Source organism: Ornithodoros turicata, chromosome 2 (assembly GCF_037126465.1).
Source record: "Ornithodoros turicata isolate Travis chromosome 2, ASM3712646v1, whole genome shotgun sequence".
Taxonomy (NCBI): Eukaryota; Metazoa; Arthropoda; class Arachnida; order Ixodida; family Argasidae; genus Ornithodoros; species Ornithodoros turicata.
The window spans coordinates 40,150,412-40,167,582 of NC_088202.1; the positions used below are offsets into that span (position 1 = coordinate 40,150,412).

The following is a 17,171-nucleotide window of genomic DNA, read 5'->3' on the forward strand; positions in this document are numbered from 1 at the left end:
CAAGGACAGGACGAGACGGACGGATTGCCCTGCCGTCCGGAGCATCTCCTCGAGTTTGAGGAGTTTCGAGACAATCATACATGGGACAAGGAGAACAGGACGAGACGGACGGCCCTGCAGTCTCGAGCATGTCATCGAGTTTGAGGAGTTTCGAGGCAATGACACGTGGGACAAGGAGAGCAGGACGAGACGGACGGATGTCCCTGCAGTCTGGAGCATCTCCTCCAGTTTGAGGAGTTTCGAGACAATGACACATGGGACAAGGAGAACAGGATGAGTCGGACGGATGGCCTTGCAGTCTCGAGCATCTCCTCGAGTTTGAGGAGTTTGGAGACAATGACAATGACATATGGGACAAGGGGAACAGGACGAGACGGGCGGGTGGCCCTGTCTCCAGAGCATCTCCTTGAGTTTGAGGAGTTTCGAAACGGCAGATGGGACAAGGAGAACAGGACGAGTCAGACGGATGACCCTGAAATCTGGAGCATCTCCTCGAGTTTAAAGAGTTTCGAGACAATGACAAATGGGACATGGAAAACAGGACGTGACGGACGGATTGCCCTGCCGTTCGGAGGACCTTCTTGAACTTGAGGGGTTTCGAGACAATGACACATGGGAAAGGAGAACAGGACGAGACGGACGCATGGCCATGCAGTCCGAAACATCTCCTCGAGCTTGAGGAGTTTCGAGACAGTGACACATGGAACAAGGAGAGCAAGACGGGACGGGACGCACGGACATCCCTGCTGTCTGGAGCATCTCCTCGAGTTTGACGAGTTTCGAGACAATGACATATGGGACAAGGAGAACAGGACGAGACGGGCGGGTGACCCTGCCCTCCGGAGCATCTCTTTGAGTTTGAGGAGTTTCGAAACGACACATGGGACAAGGACAGGACGAGACGGACGGATTGCCCTGCCGTCCGGAGCATCTCCTCGAGTTTGAGGAGTTTTGAGACAATGATACATGGGACAAGGAGAACAGGACGAGACGGACGACCCTGCAGTCTCGAGCATGCCATCGAGTTTGAGGAGTTTCGAGACAATGACACATGGGACAAGCAGAACAGGACGAGTCGGACTGATGGCCTTGCAGTCTGGAGCATCTCCTCGAGTTTGAGGAGTTTCGAGACAACGACACATGGGACAGGAAGAACAGGACCAGACCGACGGATGGCCCTGCCGTCCGGAGCATCTCCTCGAGTTTAAGGAGTTTCGAGACAATGACACTGACACATGGGACAATGAGAACGGGACGAGACGGACGCATGGCCATGCAGTCCGAAGCATCTCCTCGAGCTCGAGGAGTTTCGAGACAGTGACACATGGAACAAGGAGAGCAAGACGTCGGACGGATATCCCTGCAGTCCGGAGCATCTCCTCGAGTTTGAGGAGTTTCGAGGCAATGACACGTGGGACAAGGAGAGCAGGACGAGACGGACGGATGTCCCTGCAGTCTGGAGCATCTCCTCCAGTTTGAGTTGTTTCGAGACAATGACACATGGGACAAGGAGAACAGGACGAGATGGACGCATGGCCATGCAGTCCGAAGCATCTCCTCGAGATTGAGGAGTTTCGAGACAGTGACACATGGGACAAGAACAGGACGAGACGGACGCATGGCCGCGTAGTCCGAAGCATCTCCTTGAGTTGGAGTTTTGGGAGAGTGAATGGAACGAGACGGACGGATAACCCCGTGAACCGAAGAATCTCCTTGAGTTTGAGGTGTTGCGGGACAAGGCGGGGCGTTACCGCTTGAAACAAGTTGACTCTCTCCGACGCTGTCATTGCAGTGCTCTAGAGGAGCACATTCTTCACTGCCCACACTACCATCCTTCCCGAACCGCACCCTCCGGGGCTCTTAGCCAGCTGGACTCTCGCCCCTTCTGCCTCCCCAAATTGCTTGGTCCCTGGCCGAATGCAGCCCACCAACTCTCTGCTCTCAAAGATGTTTTGACGTTTCTGGACATAATCGGACTTCGATCATTACTGTGAAAGGGCTCATTATTTCATTCCCCGCATCACCACCAGCAATGGGGGAGTGTCGCCTATGGCAATGAAACTCCCCATTCATCATCTTAAAATAAAGTCGCCGTTGTCGTTGTTCTGCCACGAGGACAGCAAAGACAAAAAATGCATTACGAAGTATAAGTCAAAGTGAATATTAAAGCAGAATTTCGAGCCACCTGACTTTATTTATTCTAAATAACTAGCAACCGCTTACATAAAATACATATTGACTCATGTAGTTTATAAAAACCCATTTTCTTCCCAATACATTTGTGCTCATTTTATGTACAGCTACAAGTTATTCACAAAAAACGTCTACAACATTTCAGAATGGGTGCAAGTTTTACAGATGCTGGGTTCTGTAGTTCACTATATGCATGACTCAGAGATGTGACCTTGCACGTTGTTCTACATGGTTACAACAAGGATGCCTTCTACGGTGAAGGCTGAATAGTTTTGAAGATTGTTGACAGTTCATCCAGCAGTGTTTCATATCGGTAAGCCACTCTAATGTCCGGAACGTTGGTACGAGTGATGTCGTTTCCACCAGGACCCTCTCTCTGGTAGTTAGGACCAAGCCAGTACTGCTTCACCTAGAAGAGAGATGCGCACCAATGTGCACATGTAATGTATACCAAATTCTAAACCGGAAGAGAAATAATTAGAACCAATCGAGTGCCCTTTCACCTACAGACGAAATTAGTACAGAACTGATCACTTAATTGTGGGAAATGTCTCAACTACCAGCATGCTAGATCTACATGATGACCTATGGTGCTGAGAGTCATTGTCATCATTTCTTATCGCTCCATTGGAGTGTAACTAGCACTTTCGTTCATGAACCGAGAAAGTCCTACAATGCTCAATGTACAATTCTGTGATGACAAATTTTCCTTTTGACAACTCACCTTGTGAGGGAAGCCACTCATTACAACACTGTTGCGTGCTAATTCGCACATGTCGCAGCTACTCAATTTCCAGACTTGTGCAGCAATGCTGTACTCCTCCATCAGGGGCTCCTGAAATTTACAGAGTAACAGGCTCATTGTTCTGTGAAAGCACAGCTCCAGCAAATTACGTATAAGGTGCAAACCAATTGCACACATGTTTGTTAGCTAGATATCATAGCAGAAAACCACAGGTGCTTGCCTTTGTGAAGTGGAACTGCAGAGGATCGTCTGTGGAGAGCGAGACACACAGGCCTCGACTCAAGTACTCAGGCAAAGGATTGCGGTGGTAGTTCAGAAATAGTGAGTTGTTGCTCAGAGGGGACATTGCAATCGCAATCTGTGCAAGGTAGTAAAGATACTGCAACACAGGGACCTATTTGAAGCCAAGAAAAATAAGAAAAAATAAATTGCCTGCACACCACCTGTCTGTATGAAATGTTTTTTCTTTAACTTGACAATGAGCCCTTTATGGAAAAGCATGTTAGGAAAGAGGCAGAAAGCTATCACTGCGAGGTTCAGGTTGCCATGTGCGTAATTGAGATGCGAGATGTAACTGAATATGAATATCCTGCTTATTATCATGATACCACAGCTTAAAAGTTAAAATTGTGAGCAGTATATCAATTTGTGTATGGGATTACACTGGAGCACAGATCTTTATTAAGTAAAGCCAGAAGTCAAGGACAAAAAAGAGGTGAGGTAATTGTTTCTCGTTCTTTTCAACAGTTCATCAAGGTGCAGAAATAGCATACATTGAGACTTATACATTAAGTCACACCTATTCGAATATGAGACAAGTTCCAATAACAAAACCTCCGTAACTTTCAAAGTGCAGATGGACGTATCCAGGCATAGTAATAAAGGAGCGATGATGAAATGGGAGCAGCAGAAGATGGGCTACACATGAGGTGTATTAAGTATTAAAGGAGCATGGAAGGCACCTCAACCACATATTTGTGACATAGGTGGAGAGTTTTCAATCTGGGGAGGGGGCAGGTTGTCGGGAATTCTGTGTTGTGACATGGTGAGGCAAATTTTTTGACAGGATTTTCATGATCACTTGCATGAAACACGCGCTTTTTAGGATATCCCTCGAAAAGTTAATATTGAGTGTCAGCTGAGTAGACTTCCCGGAGCTGGCCTGGTCCCCCTGGGGGAGTTCCCGAGGGGGGGGGGGGCGCAGGCCCCTCCACAGTCGGCATCTATGCCATGTGATATGAACATACTACCTTCAGGGACTGTCATGCAAAATACTGTTTCGTTAGGGAAGTGCGCATTTCCTATCAAAATTAGTTGACAAAAATGCGTGCCGCAGCGGCGAGCCTCTCCAGCTCCTTCTGGCATGTTGTTACATCAGATCATTCGAGCACTTTGATTGGCTGACGAGAATTGTCTGCTACGGAGCGGGAGCACAGCGACCGGTTGACTGCTCTGCGTCAGATGCGTGATGGGCGGCACCAAATATAACCCAAAATGAAATTTAAAAAAGGTGCGCGCCTCAGTACTGGGTGGAAGAGGTGACATCGCAGACTGGCAGCCGAGGGAAGGAGTTTCTCTGACCTGAGAGACTGAAAGCTTTTTTTGTCCTGCACTTTTTTGCACTGCAGATTACATGTTGCACTCTTACTTGTTGTGTGAATGTGTGTCCTGGGGCTTGTAATTCAAATTCCTACTCCTCCTGACTTTCTTTTTATTTTGAGCCCTTCCATGCTCCTTACAGTTTTAGTGTGCCAATTACCTTAACTGTTTTTTTCTGATCATCAACATTTGACAGACACATTTGCTAGGCATTTGCTAGACCGGAATCTGGAAAGTGTGACAGAAGTTAATTCACTATACAGAAAACCTGGTCGGTGTCTTAGGGCCTCAATCATACTTAACACCTGAATAGAGTCCGAATACACTTGCCATGGGTCATAAACAAGCCTGAATACTTGCGAGAGTAAGCTAACTTCCTCATCGTGTGCAACATATTCTGATCTCACAGAAATACATTGAAACAAGACCACACACAAAATCTAACATTTGCACTAACACTTGGTACAGATGTGCACGAGTGACAGAGTAAGGAGTTCAGAATCGCTTGCTACCACTGATCGAGCTATCACCTGCTTATGTGCTATCACCTCCTTATGTACCAGAGATTTCCCTACACCCCCCTGGGGAGGGGGTGCACACCCTCCTTAGTCTTTTGCAACCCCCCTTTGAAATTTTGGAGATTGCCCTGAACAGCTTGGCTATCTATACATACCTATAAACCGGGGGCATTGTATATCTATAAACATATAGCCCTTCCCTACAACCCCCTGGGGAGGGGGTGCACACCCTCCTTAGTCTTTTGCAACCCCCCTTTGAAATTTTGGAGATTGCCCTGAACAGCTTGGCTATCTATACATACCTATAAACCGGGGGGCGTTGTATATCTATAAACATATAGCCCTTCCCTACAACCCCCTGGGGAGGGGGGTGCACACCCTCCTTAGTCTTTTGCAACGCCCCCCTTTGAAATTTTGGAGATTGCCCTGAGGCCTGAACAGCTTGGCTATCTATACGTACCTATAAACCTGTTGGCGTTGTATATCTATAAACATATAGCCCTTCCCTACAACCCCCTGGGGAGGGGGGTGCACACCCTCCTTAGTCTTTTGCAACCTCCCCCTTTGAAATTTTGGAGATTGCCCTGAACAGCTTGGCTATCTATACGTACCTATAAACCAGGGGCCGTTGTATATCTATAAACATATAGCCCTTCCCTACAACCCCCTGGGGAGGGGGGTGCACACCCTCCTTAGTCTTTTGCAACCCCTCCTTTGAAATTTTGGAGATTGCCCTGAACAGCTTGGCTATCTATACATACCTATAAACCGGGGGGCGTTGTATATCTATAAACATATAGCCCTTCCCTACAACCCCCTGGGGAGGGGGTGCACACCCTCCTTAGTCTTTTGCAACCTCCCCCTTTGAAATTTTGGAGATTGCCCTGAACAGCTTGGCTATCTATACGCACCTATAAACCGGGGGCATTGTATATCTATAAACATATAGCCCTTCCCCCTGGAAGGTTGACACTCCACCAGAGAGAAACTTCTAGGGAAATCACTGTTGCTTACTCTCATAATGGGAGTAACCAGCTGAGGCTAGCATAGCACAGATGGACAAACACAATACTTAGGAAAAAATTGGTGAAATCAAGAAGTGAAATATCATTCCATCACTAGAATGTAATGGCTTTTTCATAAGCCACCTTTCTCCCATTATTCCATATTGTAGCTTTTGTTCTTAAAGGAGCAACGAAGTGACATTTAAGTTGGCTCGAAACCTTGTTTCATTCATCAAACAGTCTACCAGGAGCCACCACGCACAATACACTATTTTCACTGTGCAGTGTGCTGTCACTGTGCAATCAAGTGTACAAAGATGCCTAGTGAAAGAGGCCATCTCCTCACGTGAAGTCAGTAGACCTGTGTGGTGAATGGAAACCAGCTGCAAGCTCCCACTAACCACAAAAACTTGTCAGCTACCCCTATGGCACCTCGGCCATGCCTCCCTACGTCATGAGTCACCTGATTGGCCCTCCCTCAGGGACTGCAAACGGCACGTGATGTCGACTTCCCTCATTCACTTAAACAGCCTTTGAAGGAGTGGAGGGCTTCTAGAGCGTGAGTAGATCCGTGACCTTTCACACGCTATGCAGGTGAGCTGCGCTCATCGTTCCTTTGCAAGAGCTCATGTTATTTGTTGAACAACACGCCACAGCCAAAAACCAAAAATTTATTGAGGGGCATTTCACTGCTCCTTTAAGCTAATAAGGTACTGTAAAATCCATAACGTTTGCAAGCCCCTAGTTTCGCGAATCTCACGAACTGCAAAATTAGCGAGTTTTAAGGACACACGGGACTTTCGAACTATGCGGAACTATGCTGGAATAGCAACATTCATTTTCATGGTTCGACGTACAAGTTACTCATAAGCATTCGGACTACTCTGCAACACAAGCATGTGTAAAGCTGCTTTTACCAAATAGCGATGCAGGCAGTTTTGGGCACTAATTAAGGCACAAATATGAATAGTATCCAGAATTGGGTAAATTTAGTGGCCGCGAATACGCGCCCTGATCTCGATTCCCGAAAAATTGGGGCTGCAAAGTTAAAGGGTTTTACAGTATGCCATACTTTACCAGATTCGAAGACCTACTTTTGTGAATGTGCTTGGAACAGCTATGATGTTGTATCTTGCATGTTGGCTCTAAGACCAATTGCACTACAGAGGAACAACAAAGTGAAAATAACGGAGGTTGTACCTTTCGAAGTAGAAGCCCATGATTGATATTTTCAGACAGCAGAAAGCCACCAACCAGGTGCTGCACAGGGCCAGCCTCTCCACAGTGTGGTCGAAGAACAAACGTGTTCAATCCACGTTCCCTTAAGTAAAAGGAACAGTATTAACACCAGGACTGTGCAAACATCAACCTAAATACTGTAATAAACATTCTATACTCCAACACAACCCAAGAGCTGCAGGCGCAGAGGTGTATCCCCGCCAGCGGAGAATGTAGTCCGCACATTGAGAGTAGAGCATGCGAGAAAGTGGCTGATGCCATACAGTCGGGGAAGGCAATTGAATCCTAGGCAGGGATTCGTGATTCGGGAATCCGAATCCCGGTGCACAAAACGGCGAATCGAATCTTTTGAACCCACCAACTGCATTCGTTTGTTTCTTTTTAAAATTGGCGCCTCCGGAGTCCGTCAAAAGCCTAATTGGCTTTCAAATTGGTCAGCACCAAAAATATCCAGATTTGAGGAAACTGTCGAAAAAGTTCCGGATCACACCTCCATCGACAGTAATGTCAGAAAGACTCTTCAAAACATCGGGTGTCATAGCAGATAAAAAAACACATAGGCACGACCAGTGTTTCTCAAACTTTTCCAGTACGTGACCCCTTTGAGTAGTACCAAACCTACCATGAGCTCCCACTTTTATGAGCCTTCTGAGAATTTACTTTTTTGAATGACGCAGATACGTTTACATTGTAATTTATTTGAAGACATTAACCAAAGAGAAAGCGACCAAATATGCTTATTAATGTTTTTTTTAACAAGGGTCGATTTAATCATGTATTTTATTGAGGAGGATGTATTTGCTTTCTTGATACAAGTAAATCAATACGTTGTTCTGTGTGGCTCAAGGCATATCGCATGTCTGCTTGGACCCCCAGAAAATGGCTCATGACCCATTTGTGGTCATGACCCACAGTTTGCGAAACACTGGGCTAGACCCTCAGCGGGTGAGAATGCTGGTGTTTTTGAACAAAAATCTGCATTAATTTAAAACTTTCAGCTGTGTTTTTGTTTGTTTGTTTACACTGCTCTGGACTGAAAGAGTTCAAGCAGGATCTCTTATATTACAAGTTTAAAGGTAGCATGGTTTTGCTTTTGATTGTTTGTTAGCTTTATTGAAAGAATTCAGACTCGAGAGTTTATGTATTTGCTGTAGTCAATGAACAACATGTTAAACAAATTACATTTAAGAAGCATATCAGTATGTTGTCTCCTGAAAGTGAATTATTATTTAATTTGCTTTTCATTAAACAAAGATATTCAATTTTGCTTCAAAGCACTTTTCAGTAGAAGTGTTTGTTCTTTTTTTTCCTTTTTGCTCTTTAAATTCTTTTTTTAGAAAGGATTCGAAAGATTCGTGGATTCACAGAACCCTCCTTGGATTCGAATTCGGATTCAAAAAATTCTGGATTTGACCCATCTCTAGTAAATATACCACTGAAAACAGCCTAAAGTTGCTAGCCATCAGTGCTGCTCTGCAACCTTGGTAAAAAGATAGCCTTCTGCGCGAGATATTGAATGCTCCTAACCAGAATGGTCTGCCCCTCTACTGATTTATGAACAGAGCACAGATAAGTATGCACTAAGAAATCCGGAAGTATGCATGCAACTATGCACCAAAAATCTAAAAACTGTGAATATATGCAATGTTTTTCATCATTCTCAGTACGAAGGAAATGCATCTAACGAGTATTTAACAAAATTTGAACATTGTATTTGGGATCACATGGCAAAATAAAGACGCCTTAGTTTAGGAGCACACAATAAAGAAGGCTTGCGCCACGAACAAAAAAATCATGCAGCTGAAGGCATTGTTTTCAGCACTACACCACAGTGCAGATGAAATGGAAACACCGCCAACGGTAAAGAAAGTGCTGGCGAGGGTAAAGTACAGCCCACCGGCCATACACGTACAGCAAACGCACTCCGACGCCATATGAAGGCGCGAGCCTTGAACATTGCTATAAGAAAAGATCTTGACCATTTGTTGGTAGCATTCCGTGCAGTGGAGCAGCCAGGGTGGTGGCTGAACACCGCATCCCACCGGAACATCGAAAATATAATATTCTAACCGAAATTCTTACGAAAGTGAACTCGAAACCTTCCCGAATCCAGCAAAACCTTAATTAGAAAGAAGGAAGCTCTCACACCTGGCCAACTGGAAATATGGCAAAATATACACTATGTGTGCATTTCTATGCTGAATATGCCATAATGTGCAAGGCATGCATTTACAGTAGAATCTCGATGATACGAAACTCACGGGGTCACGGAAAAAATTCGTATCATCCGAAATTCGTATCAAACGAATTAAACCAAAATAAAAATTGAGGCAAGAAAATAGAGTGACTGTTCATTTTCCGTTACTGTCAATGAAAGAGGTCGGTTGTAACGCTTTTGTGTTTCCGTTTTTGGCCAATGCTGCCCAAATACGCGAGATGATTCAAAAGACGTAGCACGTGCTTTTCACCCGCGAGTCGCGCGACAGTGGTCTAAAGCGAGCTTCTCCTAAAGCAAGCAGGCGTTAGGTGAAGCCGACTTGCGGAATGGTGACGCGTAATGTTGCCACAAGTTGTCCTGATATGTTCCCTCCACGTGTTCTGGGGTTCTGGTCGCTGTTTTGCGCCAGGGCGATGTCACACAGCTTCGCGGATTATTGTTGCGAGGGGGAGAGGGGGGGGGGGGGGGCAAAAAGGTCAAAACAGAGATAAGGTGATAAGGTTCCGGGCCGTTCAATCCCTTTGATCTTATCTCCACCACCACCAAAAGGAAAGTCACTGCTTGCATTGCGCTACATGATGTAAGGGAGTTCGTGGTGAGGATCGCCGTCTACTTTTCGAAAGACGCAGCAGCATGACTCGCGCGCTCTAGCGTCACGGGGGAACGACCTCTGTCGCATCCTCGGTTCATTCGTATCATCCGTAAAGGCAAGATAACGCGTTCGTATCATCCGAACTCTAATACATGGGAAGAATAGGCATTCCGGCCGGGACCGGAAAAGAATTCGTATAATCCGTGATCGTATCATCGAGATTCTACTGTATATGCACCATAGAACCCTTCTAATCGGTCCCAAACCACGACAAAAAGTGTTTTTTCGTCGGCCAGATACTAAACCATATTGAGAAAAGAACAAGCATTTGCACGAAAATCCACGCTCTACTTATGAATGATCACCATAGTTGGATGCAGACCACTATGTTGGACAATGCAAAACATATTTGAATATTTCAAGTAAAACCTCCAGAGAACAAGGGAGGTTGGGAACTCACTTGCGGAAGTGGTTCAGCACAGACATGTTCGCAAACATGAAATAGAGATAGTAGTTGTATGCAGGGTTTTCAGTGTCGGTGTATTGTTTTGGCAGAGGCACATCTTTATCGATCATGGGATACTCTGGCTTTGACTCGTCATCAACAGAGTCAAATCCAACAACCTGAAGTAGGAAAGAAAGTTAATTTGTCTTATTTCTTCATCTTTACGATTGAGCTTTTCCAAAATCCAATATATACGTTTACTTGGTAAAATGAGTCCTGGACTTCACTTTACATGACAAGCTCTTGCATGCAGTAGTATTAGTGCAAGGCACTCACATATTGCAGGAATTGGTGCAGTTCTGGATGCGAGCTTGGGTTATTGGTTACCTCAAACAGAGGCATAAAAATATTCTCCAGGATTTCCTCAAAGTTGTTCACAAGCTTGTTTGACCTGAAGATATCACTAAATAATAACAATAATAATAAGATAAATGCAGAAGGCAAAAACACATGGCTAGTTCATGCAGAGCGAGACACGGATGCACACTTACTATAGTCTAGGAACCTGCACCAGCCACCTAACATTATCAGAGTACATAGTATTCTTCACTGCCCATTTGGCTAGACGATCCCATTCTTCTCTTGATTTTCCATAGATTGAGAGCCTAAATTCTGCATTCTGGTACTTACTCTCTTCTAAATCACTCATCACCTCCTGTTGAAAAATCAGTTGAGGATGCAGTGCACTAAACAGCAATAAAAGATATAAAGCTGCAAAAGAAGTTGGTTTCCACAAATTATAAATGCAGAAAGGCAAACGCACCTTCAGTATTTCAGCAAAGTATAAACCTCCAATAAAGTTATCACTCTTGAGAAAAATTTCTCTGAGTCTGCTTTCACCAATTGGGTTGTACTTCGTGTTGAACTTGTCGAAACGGTGAAATGTGTTTCTATCCTGTAATAAATGCAGAACATGCAAATCAAGCAATACAGTACAAATATGTACATCCGTACACCAGCTCGATACAGGAAAGAGCAAAGCTTTGATGCCTTATGAAAAACAAACACCAATCCAACCTGTCCAGTACCCTTCTAGCAGTGTACCACCACACCCAATATCACCAAATGAAAAAAATGATGAAAAACTCTGCACTTCAAACACAGAGTATTAGTATTAATAACAATGTAGTGATGCCCACAGAAAGAGAACTGAATATAGGTGCCACGGAATTTCTGAACTAAAGTGCCTCCGCTGTGTGCCTTTGCTACTGTGTGTACCTATTGTCCTCTAAAAATGCTACAGTACATGTAGGTATGAATAATATGTCATACAGTGACGAGAAAAGTGACACAACTGTTAAGATACAAAAGGTCAGGTTGATGATTTTCGTTCATGCGACAGATGGTTGACAGGATTTGTGTCTCAGAAGACTTCAAGGTACAAATAACAACTCAGCAAAACTAATATTTTATCTAATGATGCATAAGTTCATAACATGTGTTTAAAAACATTGTCAGAGCAAGTTTTTATTGTCAAATAATAACAACAGAGACATGTGCGTGGCATGTGAAAGTTGAACAACTGCATACCCACCGCATGTACATCCAGCATGTCCACACTGAGGTCATAAGCAGTGACACTCATGGTCTCAAAAACCTGCAAGGAAAGTAGTTTGTCTGATATGATCATGAAGTACAATATTAATACTGACATGTTGTACTGACTGATCCCTGCAGAACTGTGAATACACACCTTTCCATCAAATCCTTCACTGAATGATCCATACTACGAAAAGAAAAAGAAAAGGTGCCTCTTTAACTTATCCTCCAACTTTCAAATGCACGTAAAACAATCACACTGGATCATGACGTATGTGTGAACACTTTGTGGGATTATATTACTACATACATGTTTAGAATTGCTTCATTACTATTGTTATTAGGGTAGCTCTTCAGTTCTCTTGTTTGTTTATATAACAGTGCATGGGTAGAGAAAGTGAACTACTATTTTCATTACAATAGAGTTTACATTGTTTTGTATCAGATTAACCAAAGTTAATTCTCCTAGCAGAAGCAGAAAGGGTACCAGGATGCTTAATGACTTAATGTGCATTGCATGAATAGTATAAAGCAGTTTTTTCTGCATTGCTTTTATTGAGCATGTGTACCCCCAGCAAATTTGGCAGGAACTATAACATGAGCTTTGATAGAGATGTTGTTCATATGTGTTCGTAATGAGGAATCTCATGCTTTGGTAATCAAAAAACAGAACATCATGCAAACAAAAATTGTTTTTCCCCTCGCTACTATGTTCGATAGTTATACAGAGAAAGCAAGAGGCAGGAGAGTCATAGTCTCTTTTTCTCTACAATGTCCAGCATGCACGGAACACAACTTTCACAGGGGTTCTCAAATATGCCAAAAGTCAATAAAAATGTGGTCAAGTAAGCTGTAAAGCTCTGCCTAGTGTCACTGAAATGAAAACAATTTGCATGCACTGCCACTCATTAATTTGATAGAAAAAAAGCAGTTCTGAAAGACAAAGTTAGAAGCATGTTGCTTGAATATTGTTTGGTTTGCTATTGAAAATGCAAGGGTTTTGGCAATGACTTTAAATAACTTGAAAGCTGCACAACTATAGTTTTCTTGACTAACAGTTCATCTGTTCAACTGTTGACAACAACAGATCATAAAATTTGTGTGGGATGTGTGACATTGACATTAATTTTGCACTGTTGCTTGAACGAGCGAGAAAGAAAGAAAGAAAGGATGTAGTATGTATCTCATGGCAAAATCGCAAAATCTATTCTTCTCCGTTTCTGAAATGTAAATGCAACTATGTGCACAAATGCCACTCCCATTGGGTTGCCACCTGTGTTGGAAACACAGCAAGGCAGGTTTGCAACATTTTGCACTGTATGTTATAATGCCAGACATGCTACAATGAGAGAAACTGATGTTCTGAGGCTTGAACAACATAGAAGGGACAGATACAAACAAAGCCTCAAATTGCCTAAGAAATCTTTCAACGCTTTCATCATCTTTCGCATCATCTTTCAACGCTACAATGGTTGCATTAACCCCAAAGTAAACAAAATGCACAGTGGATTGCTTAATAAAACACTCACAAGCAGTGTCGGTAAAACAATTTTGATATGTGTGCGCATGCACACACACAGAATTTGATGTGAAAGGTGTGGTCTACAGTGATGCAATGATAAAATACCAAGAAAATGCTTCACGGTGGGTACCCTCCCACGAGAAGCACTAGTCATAAGACTTCACTATGACCCTAGCTTTTCATGCATAATAACATGCATGCTGGACCAATTTAGCTCATGCCAACAAAGCACTTCTATCCCTTGTGCCTCTGTAAGCTGCTATGTAAAACCAGCCAATACAAGCAAGTTTTTTAGACAATGCTGTGTTCATACAATGCATCAATTTCTTCAGTTCCTGACCTAACTCGCTGGCGTACTTCAGTGACAGCCACATTCCAGTAACAGGCATTATGTATTACTTTTGAACTGACGTGATGTAACTTAATTTTTCCATCATCGGCATCAGTGTGCATTACAGTCGAACCATGTTAATATGACACTCGTTAATACGACATCCCTGCTCTATTACCCTTTTTCTCAGGAACCATTCCCTCCCAATGGGCTTCGCATGTAACTATTGTCCATTAATATGACATTTAGTTTATATGACAATGACCGGTATTTTCTGCACAACTAGGGGCAAACACGTGTACTCTCGTTACTATGACCATTGTAACTAATCTGTTACACGTCCGTTACAGTGACAGTTGGAACCGCTGGACCCGTCACTGAACAGTCACTGAACCGGCGGTTCTCCCGACATATAACTGCCAAAACAAGGGTCCGCTTTCGGGGAGACTCATGATGCCCCTGTCTGATGTGCTTACAAGGACAGTGTCCTTGGTCATATGGTCATAGGGAACTGCTTCAGTCAATACGGCATTCATCGACTATATCTAATAAGTGCAAATGAACTGCACCGACTGGCGGAATGAAGAAGCGGATATGCATCACATTCAAGGAGCAATCATGCACCCACCAGAATCTCGCAGACTCAGACATTTTCAAAAAAAAAAAAAGTGCCTCATTATTCGTATTCCGTTACCAGCTTCCGTAATTTTCCACTTTTTGAAGCTTATGTAAAGGGCATTGTAAGACTCGTAGGTAACACACAGTGTTCGTTAATATGACAATTCGCTTTATGACCAAAACCTGCGGGAAAGGCTGTGGTCATATTAACGAGTTTCGACTGTACTCCAGTTTAATTTAGGAACACAACTTAACTAATACCCCTGTCACACGGAAACCTGAATGGCTTTCCCAGCGAATGACAGTCGCACCGAATGTCATTCGTTTGTCTTGTATCGAGCTACACGAAGAAACAGAATGCCATTCGCAAATGATGTCACTGTCGCTAATTAAGACACCGGGACCAAACATATGAAGCATTATACAGGCACATTAGTTGTATTTGTATTTCTTTTTCTCGACTCTTATGAAACACTCGACTATTTTACAAAATCGTTGCATTTCCGACGACACCTCAAAGACAAGGAAGAAGCCTATGCCTATCTGCACCGCGCTTGGCAACATGGCGACTGGGAACGAGGGTAGTCATCCGAAAAATAGTGTTAAGTGTTCCTTCCTTCGTGTCAAAAGTTATCAAATTCGTGATAAAAGATTGAATTACAAGATTTCATTCGTCTTCCATTTCTTCAAATGGTTTATCATTGTTGTTTTTGCTACCTCTCTACTGCGAGGGTACGCAGTCAGTGCGAGAGGGAAAAGCGAATGGGTTTCCCAAACTCATTTGTTGGGCGAATATCATTCGCATGTATTGCCATTTGGTTTCATCGTGTGACACGAAACGAATGTCATTCAATGCGAATGCCATTCGCTGGGAATGACATTCAATTTGTCGTGTGAAAGGGCTATAACACATTTCCTGTTTCTTTCATTGATAATTGAACGCAGAAGGAGGAGGAGGAAATATCCATTTATTGTAAAAAAGTTAACTGGTTTACACCTACGCATAAGGGATGTGCTGGTCCACTTTCAACCAAGAAAGTAGGAGGTATGCCACCTCTCATTAGCTTATTTCACAACGATATCATTGAAGCAAATAGTTTCGAACTAATTAGTGAAGTAAACACTCAGTAGCACATCTCGCATTGCATCAGGGAAGGGGCACCAACTGTTACGGGCATGGGTTGACACCAGAAAAACACTAATAAAGGCTGAATTATTAATATTTGGCAAAGGCAAATGTGGGAGGCTTGCATGCCCCTTGTGCCCTACCCATGCATGCACCATTGTCTACACTAGAATGTTGCACCTTCCCCTGCTCTACTTCAGGAAGCATTTGAGAGAGAAAGAGCAAAACTGCATATAAATTGTCACTTTGCCCATCCCTTGCACGATCATAACCTAGGTCAACAGTACTGAGAAATGTATGGTGGTGCAATGATATTTTCCTGCTAGGGCATCATATTATCACAGCTGCTTATCACGCGTGCCTTCTGCGCGCGCTGCGGCGTGCCGTCAGAAAAGGCGAAGGAGAAAAAAAAATACCGAAGCGAATATGTACCAAAAATCGAACTGTACCTACGGAAAACGGTCCAAATTTTCGGACGTCAAAATGCATTGGCTCAATGGGGCGTCTGATAAAGCCACAACTTTTGGTCCTCAATATTGGGAAGTCCGAATTTTTGGAGTCCGAAAAAACGGTCGGCGACTGTACTACTCTACTAACTCTACTTTTCATAGCAGATCTGCACAGATGGGATCTGGATGGGTAGCCAAGCCAGATATAAGACCATTTGAAAAGTAAAGTATTGCATCCTCCACTAGACAATGCAGCATCATCAACAGCATAAACTGTAAAAGGCGGTAACAAAATGCATTAGCACGGCCATGTCTTGAACCACGTTTATGCGTTCCTAGAAAATAATTACCTCCTGAAGTGTCATCAGTCTATCTCCAACTTTGCAGACATAATCGGTGGCATGCATTTTCATCATTTTCTTGATGAACCTCAGAAGGTGCTTCTGGTTCATACATGATGCAGCGTGAACGTGGGTGTCAACCTGCAGGAAGAGCATGTCATGGGATTATTGTGATGTAAAATGCTGCGACGCTGTCTAGTGACAACAGCAGGAACATGAAAAGAAACACAAAGCAAACATCCGAAACAGTCAATATTCAATATTGACGTCAATATAGATGCCAGTGGATAACGTTAAGCATGTGATTAAGAACGTGACGATAAGCAATCACAACTGCAGAACGAAATTGGATTAACGTATCGATCACAAAGGACATGTATGAAATACTGCTGCACATTTTGGAGTAAAAAAGCATTAGTGATATCGCAAGCATTCCAGACGACGGACGCTAAGTCAAGTTCTGGCAATACAAGAGTATTGTGCAAGCATAACAGAGTATTAGGATAGTGAACATATTACGAAAAGTAATATTAGCAATATGACTTATATTTGCTGCTATCTTTAGCATAGAATCAATAAGGAGACCAAGGTCCCTCACGACAGTGCCACATCGAAGATGGAGAGTAGCTAAT

At 43.5% G+C, this 17,171-nt stretch overlaps 1 protein-coding gene across 9 annotated transcripts in view; it reads right to left on the reverse strand.

Annotated features, from left to right (window-relative positions):
* Positions 1–2,174: 2,174 nt before the first annotated feature.
* LOC135385316 (AMP deaminase 2-like) overlaps positions 2,175–17,171 on the reverse strand; it is a 51,954-nt gene continuing 36,957 nt past the window's right edge. For 6 of the 9 annotated variants that reach the window (XM_064614562.1, XM_064614566.1, XM_064614563.1 and 3 more), the window contains 11 exons: positions 16,549–16,680; positions 12,307–12,339; positions 12,148–12,210; positions 11,377–11,508; positions 11,105–11,268; positions 10,890–11,016; positions 10,569–10,732; positions 7,260–7,380; positions 3,159–3,332; positions 2,918–3,028; positions 2,175–2,602 (listed from right to left, as the gene is read on the reverse strand). In XM_064614562.1, coding sequence (XP_064470632.1) covers positions 2,444–2,602; positions 2,918–3,028; positions 3,159–3,332; positions 7,260–7,380; positions 10,569–10,732; positions 10,890–11,016; positions 11,105–11,268; positions 11,377–11,508; positions 12,148–12,210; positions 12,307–12,339; positions 16,549–16,680 — 1,380 coding nt within the window. In that variant the 3' untranslated portion in view covers positions 2,175–2,443. The remainder of the gene's footprint in view (positions 2,603–2,917; positions 3,029–3,158; positions 3,333–7,259; positions 7,381–10,568; positions 10,733–10,889; positions 11,017–11,104; positions 11,269–11,376; positions 11,509–12,147; positions 12,211–12,306; positions 12,340–16,548; positions 16,681–17,171) is intronic. The other 3 variants (XM_064614569.1, XM_064614564.1, XM_064614567.1) reach the window with 1 other exon arrangement.